Source organism: Pyrus communis, chromosome 15 (assembly GCF_041283825.1).
Source record: "Pyrus communis isolate YQ-2024b chromosome 15, ASM4128382v1, whole genome shotgun sequence".
Taxonomy (NCBI): Eukaryota; Viridiplantae; Streptophyta; class Magnoliopsida; order Rosales; family Rosaceae; genus Pyrus; species Pyrus communis.
The window spans coordinates 40,252,964-40,267,728 of NC_142579.1; the positions used below are offsets into that span (position 1 = coordinate 40,252,964).

Below are 14,765 nucleotides of genomic sequence, written 5' to 3' on the forward strand. Positions count from 1 at the left end.
TAACTAAAGTAATTATAAAAAAAAATTATGTGTTTCATTTTTTTTCCATAGTGTTCCATGAGTTTCATGGTGTCAGTTTAGTGATTTTCAATATTTATCGAAATCTAAATATTTTTAGATTAAAATGTTCATAAAATTAAGTTAGGATAGTCTACATAATTTTATTTTTTTAAGTTACTTGAAGAAAAAAAATATATTATAAATTCATTTTTTAATAATCTCGGGTTAAAAATTTAATCCATAAGAGTTGAGTGAGAAAAACTGTTTATGGGTTAAAAAATTTAGGTTTTAACTTAAGGGTTGGAAAAGGTTTTAATGCATATAGGATGTGTCACATCCCCGCCCGAGGCGGATCACTTTCCGGGCCCGCTCCACCACCATAGCACGATATTGTCCGCTTTGGGCTTACCATTCCCTCACGGTTTTGTTTTTGGGAACTCACGAGCAACTTCCCAGTGGGTCACCCATCATGGGATTGCTCTAGCCCCCTTCTCGCTTAACGTCGGAGTTCCTACAGAACCCAAAGCCAGTGAGCTCCCAAAAGGCCTCGTTCTAAGTAGGGATGAGAATATACATTTAAGGATCACTCCCCTGAACGATGTGGGATGTCACAGGATGAACTCAGTTTGAGTGTCCTTACGAAACAACTTGGAAATTGGAGAGATTTTTATGGGGGGGGGGGGGGGGGGGACAATAAATTCGTGTTTTGTGTGTGTCTTGTACCAATAGATGATCACTATGCAAATTGGAGAGATTTAATTCTGAAATAATATTATAATTATTATTTGTGGGTCGGGTGGTGAAACCTTTGAGAACAATATCGGGTCGGGCCCATCAACCTTTAATATTTGCTTTTTTTTCTTGAGACCATGTGGCCCACTACGCTTTAATACACAACATTTAATGCGGCACGTGATTGAGAGCAACCGTTGAGAAGGCCTCTTCATGCTGAAACGCCTTGCATGTGATTTGGGGGCCAACATTTCCAACTCTTCCTATTTTCTTCCTCTTTATTTTATTAATTTTTTGCTTTGTTCTGCATTCCCTATCATTACAAATCTCTGGATTTGGATTCTCGTCGGATTCCCTTCCTGGAAATCTTAAGGATTAACAAATACGGACCGTTGATAAAAAATCATACGAATATTTTTTATATTTTTAAAAGTAAAATACCATCGTTTTGCGTGAAAAATATAAAAAATGAAAAAATTGTGGCTAGACGATTTTATATCAATGGTCCGTGTTCGTTGATCTTTAGGATCCTCAGGAAGAGGAACCGGAGAGAATCCAAATCCCAAATCTCTTCCCTTTTAAGAACATTTGAGAATCAATCACTCCTTTTATAAATAAATCTAATTAATAATTTCATTGGTTTATATAAATTTTCAAAATACGTTAGAAATTATTTCTTAGATTGTTGAATTGAAGAAAGGATGAGATCAATTCAAAAAAAAAATTATTATTTAATTTCGAATTAAAATAATTATAAGAGACTTAATTCAATTGGTCTAATTTAAACTTCGGCTAATAATTATCCATCCTACAAACATATCAAGATTCATAAAAGAATACTGACACAATCCTATAATTATTTATGGGCGTATAAGGTGAAAATCTCATGCACAGTTCTGTAATAATGATAGTAACTATGATTGTATCACCGATTATGAGTTTATAATTATGTAACAGTTCAAGTACAATTGATATTGTTGAGGCGCAATCAAAATTTTTTTAGATGAAATTTTTGACGAAAGAACTATTATTGGTAAATTAAAAATATTATCATGCAATCCTTATTTATGAAAACATAAAGATTGTAATCAAATGTACTGTATGCTCATGCTTTTTTTTTTTATGACAAGTACTTTAAACTCATTATTTAGTAGTGGAATTTGGAAACCTGATGGGTCCGTTCAGTTTCTTTCGAAAAATATTTGGCATCTTGCATGTCCAATCAACTTTTTTTTTCCAAGAAAATCTCTATTAGAAATTTTCACTTGTGATTGTAATGACTTCTTACATTTGTTTTAGAGCATCTTCAAGAAATGAAGTTTTGGGTACAATCGGTCGTCCACTCTGTTCATGAGTCATGGCCCCACCTGGAGGTAGCATTTTGGACCCAACTCATCCGTTAAAATTAATACTTAGGAGAATGATTAATGGAACATATCGTTAACAGATGGACCCGTTAATTGAAGATATTTATGTAATTTCATTAAAAGAAAAGCTAATCCGTATTTTATTCCCAGATCCATACTCCTCATGCCGTTGCTCCTCCCGTCCATTTCCAAACAAAGTGCAACCTCCGCGCAGTTTTACAAAAATCTAGCTCAGGACCCAACCACCATTCTCATCCTTCGTGGCTCTATACCACACAATTCCGCCGTCGTGTTTTCCCAGCAACAAAAGTGCCGCCGCTCGACCGGTGGCTAGAAAGCACATGCTGACCACCAGGGATACCCACCAATAAGAAATTACACATTGCATTAACAATTTCATCAAACATCCTTGATTAGCTACAATACATTCATATATTTAATACAATCATTCATTAACGATCGTACATATTTTAAATACATTTAACAAACATATGCAACCATTAAAAAATCACTTAAGTGATTAAATTAAGGACTTCAACTTAGGATAGCCAGATACTTTGGATTCCAACAGGATCCTCTCCGGATCCCTTTTGGTAAGAATCATAGGAATTCGTGAATTATGTGTGTTCATCGTACATTATGCGATCAGTTTTTGTTAAATTATTTTTATTTTTAAATAAAATTATTTAAAATAAATGAACAAACATGATTTACAAATTCTAGAAACACGATTTACAGACTCTCAAAATTCTCACAAAGATAATCATGAGTCATTTGGATTAGCCGTGCGTAGTCATCGTTGATGTATTTACAGCAGAAATCATTTCACTATGACTTGGAGGTCAAAATTGCCCTGCCCTATGCATGTGTTATTGGTCAGATTGTACTCAGATTCTCATCCCGTGTGGCGGGCTCTTATTGGTTCGCTGATTCCTTATCTTTCTTTGGTTAATGATGGGTTATGCTGCTTTAAAAGGAACATACTCTAATCCGGGAAACATTCGCGGATTAGCGAAACGCCCAAAACGTTGTTAACCGCAAAATTACTTTTTAATTACACCTGTAATACTATAACACAGAAAGGACAGGCGAGTGAAAACGACAGCGTTTGACGTCCGATTAACGGAGGCCGTCAAAAGGCTGTCGTCAGTCGGGCCAGGCTTTTGCCAACGGGCGGGACCCATGTTCGAATCATGGCGGTGTGTCAGACGGCGAGTTAAGAGATGAGAGGACGGTACAATTTGCCTTCCCGAGGTAAAAGGACAAAAGCGAGTAACTTTTCTTTTCACTTTTAGGATAGGAGGGAGTAAAAATCAGAGGCCGAAATGGGCTTGGCATTCTTTCCAGTTTTGTTGTACGAAGAAATTTCTATATGGCTTTGTGGTCGGAAGATAAGTTGGTACATTATGTATTAAAATTTTTTGTATGTATGCGTATATGTATATACGGTTTTAGTGGACGTTGGCAATTTTCATATTTAGACTTTCTCGTTTTTCTGATAAAGAAAAATACTTTATCGTTTTAATTTTTTGGATTTTATTTATCTTGATGATTAAAATCGTCTAGTTTATAAGTAATTTAAATGAAATTAATATTGACATTCTAAAAATTTTATTTTACCTTATTTAGTATTTCTTTTTTTAAATATAAAAAATTTAGAGTGTCAACAATAATTTCTATTTTAATAGACAATTTATAAAAATCAACTAAATATGCCATATTTATTAGATAATTGTTGGATGATAAAAGTATTCATATTTATTTTTTAAAGATGTTATTTAAAGAATGCCTTGATATGGTTCACTGTTTTTTGAACAATTGCTACGTGATTAAATGATCTATATTTAATTTTTTAGAGATGTTATTTAAAGAATGATGTAAAAAATAGTTGATTCAGATCATCACGAGAAGGAGAACCGATTAAGTCGAATGAGAACATCTAAATAAGAAAGCTATTACTAATCTCCCTTTTTTTTTTTTTACCCAAAGAGTTGTTACCTTGTTATTTTTGGTATTCACCGGAATCCCCCACTTTCAGCAGCTATTATATTATAATTAGCATGTGTAAATTCGTAATATTCTATTATTCCACTTCCCTTTTGTCGCTTTATTCAATTTACTCATTTACTATTGCAAGGATGAGTTTCTATTTATTATGCTAGAACTCATAATTCAATTTTTGACGATATGGAACATAATTCTGGTTTCATGTGGTCCCCTGCCAGGTGATAAAATGCCAATATGAATAAAGGTTGGGAGGTCCATATTTTTAATGGCATTTGATCTTAAATTCATGGATTCTCTAATTATGATTAAAGTTCTAGGGTCTGTGTTAAGTATTTAATTTGAACCTTAATTGTACAAAAGTCATGTGTGGTTTACAAATCATTACACGTATTTATGATTCCAATCCTATTCTAGTCTTGTTTGTTAATGTTAAACAATATTGTAACGAGTTCAATTTTATTTGGGACGTTTTAGGTCGAAGAATGAAGAAGCTCATGTCGGAAACTTAGCAATGTGAATTACAATATGTAGTGAATGGTTCCAATATTCATTATAAGAAAAAACTTCAACAATTATTTCGAACTTTGGACCTCATTTCACTTTGTTCTACAAACTTTTAATTAGGTTTTGAACCCCTTAGTCTTCAATTTGTGCAAAAATCAAATTCAAAAGCTTTTATTGTATGAATTGGATAAAACACAACCACTAAATTGACAGAATAATTAACAAAACTGACAAATCGAGGGACATTTGCACACCTTAAAAGTCGAGGAAAAAACAAAACCAGATCTATAGTTCATCAGGCAATGCTACAGATGGTTAAATGAAATTTGGATGACTACACTGCCTATGAAATGTGGACATGATTTAACATTGAGCAAGATAAAACTACTTAATGTTAGTTGGTGCTTGTTTTTTGGCTTGCAACTTCAATGTCCCTTCCACAAACACACAAAAGTGAAATAAATCTTCAAATGTCTCTTTTAATTAGTGTTTCTTTGTTCCTTATCTATTTTCAACAAATACCACTTTGAACTTTATTCCAAAGAGCATTGACCATAAATTGAATTCCCTTTCACCAACACACAATTGTCTTTCCTTACATGGTATTCATGTAATTACCATTTCTTATGACATTCCAAAACCATGATAATTATTTAATCCAATTTAATGGTCAATGTAAAAAAACACTTCAAAACATCTAACTTTTTAACTGGTGTTTTTTTTTTGCTTAACTTCAAAACACCTCAAACGAGAGTTGCATCAAATCTTGGATGATGAGATCTTGAATAATGTTAGGTGGATTCTCAAACCAAACTACGTCGTTGCCAATTGACACGGCAAAGAGCTAATCTATATGCAACCCCATTACAATTTTTAGGCACGTATATGAACTATTTAAATTGAAATACATCCGCTAATTGCACTACGTCCTTTGCAGTCATACCAATAACATACATGTTCCTAGACTGGTCGTTAATCACAGCAAGAGCATGAGTAGAATCACATGGATTGATCATTAACTAGTGCAACAAAGTGCATTGATGTGCAACCAGGTGGACAATATGAACGAATGTAACAAAATGATAGAATGAAAGAGCGATGATTTTCACACTCTTAATTTCTCATTTTTATGCCTTTTATTTACTAATAACAATTTGATTAATTGAATTCAATCACTCAGAATCGAATGTGTGAATGTTAGAAACAAGAGGTGTGATTACATTTCACAAACCATAAACACAAGGTAGCTTGAGCATTTGTACCCATCAGGACCCCAACTTCTGACATATGAAATTATAGCTCTACATATACTCCTTTATTTTGCTATTTTTCCATCACAGAAGAGAATCTACAGGATGTAATTGGTAATTGTCCCCAAACATGATGCCAAACCAACAAATACAAAATACTTAGGGGCCATTTTGCAATAACAAAATTTTTGAAAAATAATAGAAATAAAACTTAGGCCCACTGAAGGCGACCACTAATTCATTGTGGACACTGAGACAGAGCGAAAAGGAGAGAAATCCGAAAAATTAAAGAGAGAGGGAGAGAGGGAGAGAGGGAGAGAGGTGAGAGAGCAGTGATTTTGCAGAAAACAGAGGGAGACTGAGACCTCTGGCATGTGGTTTCTTAACTTTATCCATGAAAATAATTCTCCTTCCTCTCTCTAGCTCCTCTCACTCTCTCTCTCTACACACTCTCCAGTCGACACAGTTGTATTTACAGGCCTACTGCCATAGCGATGTGATTGAACAATGGCAGGCTTTAGATTTTTGGTTTGAAGAAGCTCTCTCTCTCTAGGTCTGAATATTTCTCTTCAAATCAATAGACTTTCAGGACAAGGGGAGGGGAAAAAAAATACCAAAGCTGAAGGGTTGGAGAATTTTTGATCGCCCAAAATATCCTCAGCCTCCGAAGCTCTGTTTTTGTAAAGGTGGTTCAATGTAGCCGGGTCCAAGGAGAGAAGGAGGAAGAGGGAAGAGGAGGGATTCTTTTGGCTTTTGGGGGTGTACGGATTATCTGCATTTGTTCTTTTGGGACTGAAGTTTGGCGGGCAATTTGTGAAATGGGGTTTGATGTGACTGCAGTTGTGGCAGTTCGGGTGGAGTTTGTGCTTCTGGTTCTTCTGCTTGGGTGTATGAGCTTCGGCAATGGGGATTCACAGAACGGTGAGCTACAGACTTTGTTTGGGTACCAAGAAAATGCAAAGAAAGTTTTGAGATCTTAAGCACGAATTGTGTTCTGCTGACCCCTCTCTCTGCAGCCAAACAGGGGATAGCCCATTTGTTTTGCCCAAAAATTAGTGTGAAATTTTCTCCGGGTTGAGTTGCTGACATTGTTTTGAGCTTTTGCTCTGTTTGGATACCCATAAAATGCTTGAAAGTTTTTAGCTTTCCACCAAGCACTTTCTTCTCTACTCTTCCCTCTTTCTCTGTTGCCAAACAAGGGTTAACCCATCTGTTTTCCCCAACAAAACTTGTTGCAGAATGTTTTAGGCTTTTACTCTGTTTGGCCACCCAGAAAATGCACGAAAGCTTTTGAGCTTTCAACCAAGCATTTATGTTCTACTACTCTTCCCTCTTTCTGTGCAGCCAAACAGAGGATAATCTTTCCCAAAACAAGTGAAAATTTTTCTGGGTTGAGTTTAGGCTTTTTCTCTGTTTGGGCACCCAGAAAATGCACCAAAGTCTTCAACTTTCTACCAAAGCAGTTTTCCATTACCGTCGTTCCTTCTTTCTAAGTAGCCAAGCATTGGATAACAACCATCTGTTCCATTACCGTCTGTTCTTCCCTAATTTCTGAAATTTTATCTGGGTGTTAATTATGTGTGAAAATAATAAAAAAACTGGGATTAGCAGGGTTTGTCTATGAAATTAATTTCTGGGGTTTATCACTTTATATATTTGTATACCATTTTGAAGCCTGAGATTTTGATTTTTGGTAATATTTAAGATCAAGGAAGAACACTGCTGGAGATAAAGAAGGCATTTAGGGATGTGGACAATGTTCTCTATGAATGGACAGACCAACCCTCTTTAGATTATTGTGTTTGGAGAGGCGTCACATGTGATAACTCTCTCAATGTCATTGCACTGTAAGAAACACTATCCCCTTTTTTCCTACCCTTTTGGGGTTGACTTAATTAATTTAATTTCTTTAAATATTATCTTAAACATGTGTTCTTTTTGTTTGATTATAATAATGTTTGTGTGCAGTAATCTATCAGGTTTGAATCTTGGAGGGGAAATCTCATCTGTAATAGGAGATCTCGAAAACCTCCAGTCTATGTAAACTTTCTTTCAAAATCCACTTGGTTTTTTGGTGGGATTTTAGGTAGAGATTGATTATTATTTGGTTGTTTGATCAGCGATTTGAGGGGAAACCGCCTATCCGGCCAGATCCCAGATGAGATTGGTGACTGTTCGGCTCTGCAAAACATGTACTTTATTCGAATTTTACCAGAATTTATTTTAGCATCTGTCATTTTTAATGCCGAGTTGATTGAATGTTTCGTTAATGGTGTTCTTAGTGACTTGTCCTTCAACGAGATATTTGGGGACATACCATTTTCGATATCCAAGTTGAAACAGCTGGAAAATCTGTAAGTTCCCAAGAAGCTCACTTTTATGCATAAACATTGCTTCAATATATTTTATATTGTTCTTACTGCTTAGTTGGACTTGCAGGATTTTGAAAAATAATCAATTGATCGGTCCACTTCCTTCGACGTTGTCCCAGATTCCGAATCTGAAGATTTTGTAAGTACTTTATTCCCCATCTTATATTTCATCATATGTATAATTGTTTTCTACACGTGACTGAATTTCTTACGTTCTGAATTGCTCATTCCAGAGACCTAGCACAGAATAATCTCACTGGGGAAATACCAAGGCTTATATACTGGAATGAAGTTCTACAGTATTTGTGAGTAGACTGATCAATTGCTGATGCTAAATTTTTGTTTTCATTCTTCATTGTGTAGCCTTTCCAAATTCGTTTGGTGATGTTATTTCTGCTTTACTGCCAACGTAATTATTATTGCCTTTACCATTGCAGTGGTTTGCGAGGGAACAATTTAGTCGGAACCCTTTCTCCAGATATGTGCCAGTTGACTGGGTTATGGTATTTGTAAGTTCATATCTAAACCCCTTCTTCCTCAAGCCTTAAAGAATGTTATATTTTGTAGTACAGAAGATAGTTTAACAGTCTAACCCTCTTTCCCTACTATTCTTTAGTGATGTGCGAAACAACAGTTTGACCGGTAGCATTCCTCAAAATATAGGGAACTGCACTGCTTTCCAGGTTTTGTACGTATCTTGTCTCAAATTCTCACTGATGAAGAAATATTTCTACTTTGCCGTAGTTTGGTTATTCAAATATGTTTCGTCCCTTTTGATTGGCAGGGATCTGTCCTACAACCAGCTAACTGGAGAGATTCCATTTAATATTGGGTTTCTGCAAGTAGCCACCTTGTAAGTGCTTGGAATTTTCTTTGAGATTCCTCAAATCAAAGATATGTCATAAAAAATTTCAATTTTATTAGTTTATCAAATGTTCTCCTTGTGCTTGCAAGATCATTACAAGGTAATCAACTTTCTGGGCCTATCCCATCTGTGATCGGCCTGATGCAGGCTCTCGCTGTATTGTAAGTGCTTAACTGTATACATCTGAAGCTTGTGGAGTTTTAACAAGTCCCCTATGCTTCAATTTATTTTACATTTTGTGGCTTGTATCTTCATTGTCTCCATTCCAGGGATTTGAGCAGCAATGCGTTAAGTGGATCGATCCCTCCTATCTTGGGGAATTTGACTTATACAGAGAAATTGTAAGTATTATGAAATTGTTACAAAGTATGTTGGCGTATGACTTAATAAATTTCAGATTGTAAACCTCCATCTAATGAGCCACAAATTATTAAAATTTTTCTATCAATACATTTGTGTATTTATCGGGCGTTTAAGTTATTTGGTTACTACTTAACACCTTATTGAAGAAAGTACATGTTGCTTGCATGCAAGTTCTGACTCCTAAATATTCTGTATAGGTATTTGCATGGTAACAAGCTTAATGGATCCATTCCGCCAGAGCTCGGACAGATGACAAGGCTGCATTATTTGTATGTGAACTTTCTTACTTTACCTCTTGAATGTATTTCTTTCATAGCTACAGATATGGACTGTTCATGCATCTCTTTCGTAGTTATTTGCACATATGATTTTTTGATTCAATGTATGGTCCCATTTGTTTTGCGTATGCAGGGAATTGAACGATAACCATCTTACGGGATATATTCCACCTGAACTTGGGAAGCTTACGGATTTGTATGACCTGTAGGTTCTCTTGCCATGTTTCTTTTAAGTGAGAACGGTGTCTGAATGCCTTAAATTTTGAGTTACTTATCAACATCCTTGCAGAAACGTTGCGAACAACTATCTTCAAGGGCCCATTCCTGATAATCTTAGTTCGTGTACAAATCTGAACAGCCTGTAAGCATATAAACCTCAGTTATTAGTTTGCTTTATCAACTGGCTTAAGTTGCTCATCCCTAATTATTCTGATATCAGCAATGTGCATGGGAACAAGTTGAATGGAACCATTCCGCCTGCTCTTCAGAGGCTCGAGAGTATGACTTATCTGTAAGTTCCATCAATATAAACGTTGGTTTATGGTTAAAACATGCTCCTGTTTTTGTTTTACATTTATCTTTCATGTTCATGTCATGAAGTCAGGTATTATGAATTAAGGTTTCTGTCCCGTTGCTCTGATGAGAAAAAAATTATTTATCATTTTCAGAAATCTATCCTCCAACTATCTTCGTGGCCCAATTCCTATTGAGCTGTCTCGGATTGGTAACTTGGATACTTTGTAAGTATCAAATGTCCTCGTATTTTCTTCCTGTGTTCCTGTCTTTTAATAACGTATGTGGTTAATTTCGCACAGGGATATTTCAAATAACAAACTAAGTGGAAGCATTCCTTCATCACTTGGGGATTTGGAACATCTTTTAAAGCTGTGAGTTCAACTGCTTGATTTTCGTTTGCAATGGTTTTTCGTTTCTTTTTATTCTCTGACACCTGATGATATTATGTGGTAGGAATTTGAGTCGAAACCACTTGACGGGATTTATTCCAGGGGAGTTTGGTAATTTAAGGAGTGTTATGGAAATGTACGTATTTGGTTATTCATTAGATACTTATTTTTAATGAATTGAATCGATAATCTGTTCTATTCTTTCTGCTTTTTCTTACGTAAACTCAATGCGTTTGCTTTTGCAGAGACCTTTCAAGTAATCAGCTCACGGGATTAATTCCTCAAGAGCTCAGTCAGCTGCAGAATATGAATTTATTGTAAGTTTCCACATACCGATCTCTATAATATTGACCAGTATAGTCATTGAAAGAATAGTAGAATGTTACTGTATACGTCACTAATTTGCATATTGATTTTCTTTGCGTTGTTAATGCACGATATAACAGGAGATTAGACCACAACAATATATCCGGGGATGTGGTGTTGCTGATAAACTGCTTCAGCCTTTCCGTATTGTGAGTCAATTCTAAGCATTCAAATTTCTATTTGATGTGTTCAATCTGATGGCAGGGTTGTGCAGCTTTTATTTTCAAACACTAAATATCGCTGAATCCTTGCAGAAATGTATCTTACAACAACTTGGCAGGCGATATTCCCACGAGCAAGAACTTCTCAAGGTTTTCACCAGACAGGTTAGAGATTCTGACTATATTTCCGAAATTTCATAAACAATTAGCTACTCCATTTAGCTTAATTTTTTTCCCCATCTTTGGCTGATGTAACCTCTTGTTTTCAGTTTTATTGGAAACCCTAATCTTTGTGGCTATTGGCTCAATTCTCGATGTCATGAGTCTCGTCCAACAGAGCGAGGTAAATATGGATATCAAGTGGCATGATGAGCTTCAAAGATAACTGATACAGTTGGGACCAAAATTTGACGTGACCGACTACATAATCTGTTATTTACTTTAGTACGAAGAATTTTAACTTTTTCTCATATCTCCCTTCTTTTGCAGTGACACTATCTAAAGCTGCTATCCTGGGAATCGCTCTTGGTGCCCTTGTGATTCTTCTCATGATTCTTGTTGCTGCATGCAGGCCATATAATCCAACTCCTTTTCCTGACTGTTCATTTGACAAACCAGGTAATTTCCCCGTAAGATAATTATTCTGTACTCCAACACTTACAGTAGTAGAAACTTAAGCTAATCAATTCCATTTGCTTGTGAAATAGCAGTTAATTACTCGACTCCGAAGCTGGTGATACTTAACATGAATATGGCACTTCATGTATACGAGGACATCATGAGGATGACCGAAAACTTGAGTGAGAAGTATATAATTGGTTATGGTGCATCGAGTACAGTGTACAAATGTGTTCTGAAAAATTGTAAGCCAGTGGCTATCAAGAAACTTTACTCGCACTATCCTCAGTGCGTGAAGGAGTTTGAGACTGAACTTTCGACGGTTGGAAGCATCAAGCATCGGAATCTGGTGACCCTCCAGGGGTACTCCTTGTCTTCCTCCGGAAACCTTCTCTTTTACGATTACATGGAAAAAGGCAGTCTCTGGGATCTCCTTCATGGTAGGTTCACCCGTTTCTTGAATGTCGCTGGCCTGTTGGTGTTACAAAGTACCTAATTTTAATTCCTTATCTACTGAATTTTTTTTACATTCAGGCCCTTCCAAGAAGAAAAAGCTCGACTGGACAACTCGTCTCCAGATTGCCCTTGGAGCAGCCCAAGGGCTTGCCTACCTGCATCATGATTGCAGCCCCAGAATCATACACCGGGATGTCAAGTCGTCCAACATTCTATTGGACAAGGATTTTGAAGCTCATTTAACTGATTTCGGCATTGCCAAGAACTTATGCCCCTCAAAGACCCATACGTCTACTTGCATAATGGGCACAATTGGCTATATAGATCCTGAGTATGCGCGAACGTCACGCCTCACTGAGAAGTCCGATGTGTATAGTTATGGAATTGTTCTGCTGGAGCTGCTGACAGGAAGGAAAGCCGTAGACAATGAATCAAATCTCCATCATTTGGTAGGACACATTATTTCTTTTCTTGTATTCTCACAATGCATTCAAATTGAACAAATTTTCTCACATAATGCTTCATATAATGACTCAGATATTATCCAAGACGGCAAACAATGCTGTCATGGAAACCGTAGATTCTGAGATCACGGCCACATGCACAGACCTCGGAGCAGTGAAGAAGGTTTTCCAGCTTGCCCTTCTGTGCACAAAGCGGCAGCCAACAGACCGGCCAACAATGCATGAAGTAACTCGTGTGTTGGGGAGTCTCGTGCCATCCCCTGCACCACCAAAACAACCAGCCTCCGCCAACCCACCATCGACACAACACCCGTCTGCCAAAGTGCCGTGCTACGTGGACGAGTACGCGAATCTCAAAACGCCGCACATGCTAAATTGTCCATCCATGAGCACCTCAGATGCCCAGCTGTTTCTCAAGTTTGGAGAGGTAATTTCTCAGAACAGCGAGTGAAAAATGAAGCATTTTAAGAGAGGAAGACTTATTAGATGATGTTACATGTCATGAAACATCAGAGAAAGAGCAGTGGGAAAGTAAGGAGGCTCAGGGGATTGAAAACTATGTACAAAGATTTGGCTTTCAGCTTGTTTGTAGGTGAAAAGATGGGCAAAATATGAACAACCTTTTATTAATGGCTTTATAAAGTTAAGTAGCTTCTTCGTTTTACCTTCTTATTCAAGCGATATTCTAATTAAGAAACTTTGTTTTACCTTTTTATTCAAGCAATATTCTAATTAAGAAACTTACGATAAATGATCAAAAGTTTGATATGGTTTGAAAGATGATCGTGTAGGTCAATTTTCCGTTCTAATTCGAGGGAGGGGAACACCTATTTTTTGGAAAATATTGCCGGATATTGCTTTAGTCAACTTGAGCCTACGTAAGTATAGTAACTTTAGAGTTGTTATTGTAGTAACTTTGACTTAGACTTGCCCGACCGGGGCCCATCAGCGTAAGGGGCCGGAGTGGGGGTCACACAAGGTCAGGTGTACCAGGGTAAAATTAGCGGGTGGTCCTGCGGAGGTGCATTATATGCCTGCCGACTGCCGAGCAATAATGCAGTCCTTGAGAGGACAGTGTCAGTCTGAGAAGTTGAAAACTCCGAGCAGGTTTGCCTCTTACCATTATTGATGGTGCAAATTATTTTTTAATATTTGAATTGCGGGTGGTGAAAAACTAACGGAAGTTACGGAAGGATGAAAGTGAAATCTCAGATAAACAACGGGGACTTCTGCTGCAATTTTGCCTATAAAATTGTGAACATTATTTTTTGGGTAACATGTTATCAAGAAGGATTATTTGGTCTTAAACTTGAGATCCAAGACTTTTTAGTATGGAGAAATTCTTGGATCCGAACGCTTGAACCTCATGAACCATCCAGCCCTTCTCATAAAGAAGATGGAGTCCTTGGTATGTAATCTATAATCCCATCGAACGCCACATCTCTGACCCCTTTGAGTCAGATGCTCTACAGTCTACATGGGTGTCTATCATGAATGTGAGCCTCGAACTCTAAATCGTGGACCTGCAACCCTAATTGGGCCTCGTACCCTACATTTAGGATCTCAGAAGTTGTAATGAACTTTAGGCGTCCAAGCAAAAGAAATTCTCTTGGATTTAGGATCTTGAAAGTTCATTAGTTGAATCCCATCATACTTAATTATTTGGTTAACCAAAACAAGGAAAAGATCTATCCTAATACTAATTTATCTTTTTAACAATTTTCATTACCACAAGAGACATTAATTCTACAAGATTTTGGGCCACCTGAGGCCCGCCATCGACATGTGATTCTACACGGGCCTTGGAAAATGTCGGCCCAGAAATAATCATATTTGTTAAATTTTTAGTAAATTGCTTTTATGAAAATAAAATAAAAAGTGGACTTCCATGCAGAGGAAATGATTTTACTCCTTTGTTTGAAAATGTTGGGGACAACGGTAACAAGGAAATAAATCAAAGTTTGTTTTATTTTCCAATAATACCCTCCTTATAAAGAAAACACCAAAAATAAAAATTTCAATAAATGCTTTCATAGGCAAGGGAATTTAAATCCTAA

At 36.6% G+C, this 14,765-nt stretch overlaps 1 protein-coding gene across 2 annotated transcripts; it reads left to right on the plus strand.

Annotated features, from left to right (window-relative positions):
- The first annotated feature begins 6,088 nt into the window (after window positions 1-6,088).
- Window positions 6,089-13,372, plus strand: ER (Leucine-rich receptor-like protein kinase family protein). 2 transcript variants are annotated; one of them, XM_068475921.2, is made up of 27 exons: window positions 6,089-6,781; window positions 7,566-7,707; window positions 7,829-7,900; window positions 7,981-8,052; window positions 8,143-8,214; window positions 8,300-8,371; window positions 8,466-8,537; window positions 8,670-8,741; window positions 8,849-8,920; window positions 9,017-9,085; window positions 9,187-9,258; window positions 9,367-9,438; window positions 9,658-9,729; window positions 9,872-9,943; window positions 10,028-10,099; window positions 10,178-10,249; window positions 10,407-10,478; window positions 10,554-10,625; window positions 10,708-10,779; window positions 10,889-10,960; window positions 11,090-11,158; window positions 11,264-11,335; window positions 11,440-11,513; window positions 11,660-11,788; window positions 11,881-12,228; window positions 12,323-12,693; window positions 12,782-13,372. In XM_068475921.2, the coding sequence occupies exons 1-27, from the start codon at window positions 6,679-6,681 to the stop codon at window positions 13,157-13,159; spliced, it is 2,979 nt and encodes a 992-aa protein (XP_068332022.2). In that variant the 5' UTR covers window positions 6,089-6,678; the 3' UTR covers window positions 13,160-13,372. The 2 variants fall into 2 exon arrangements, with proteins under 2 accessions (XP_068332022.2, XP_068332015.2); XM_068475914.2 differs by having other exon boundaries at window positions 6,093-6,781; window positions 11,878-12,228.
- The last annotated feature ends 1,393 nt before the right edge of the window (window positions 13,373-14,765 follow it).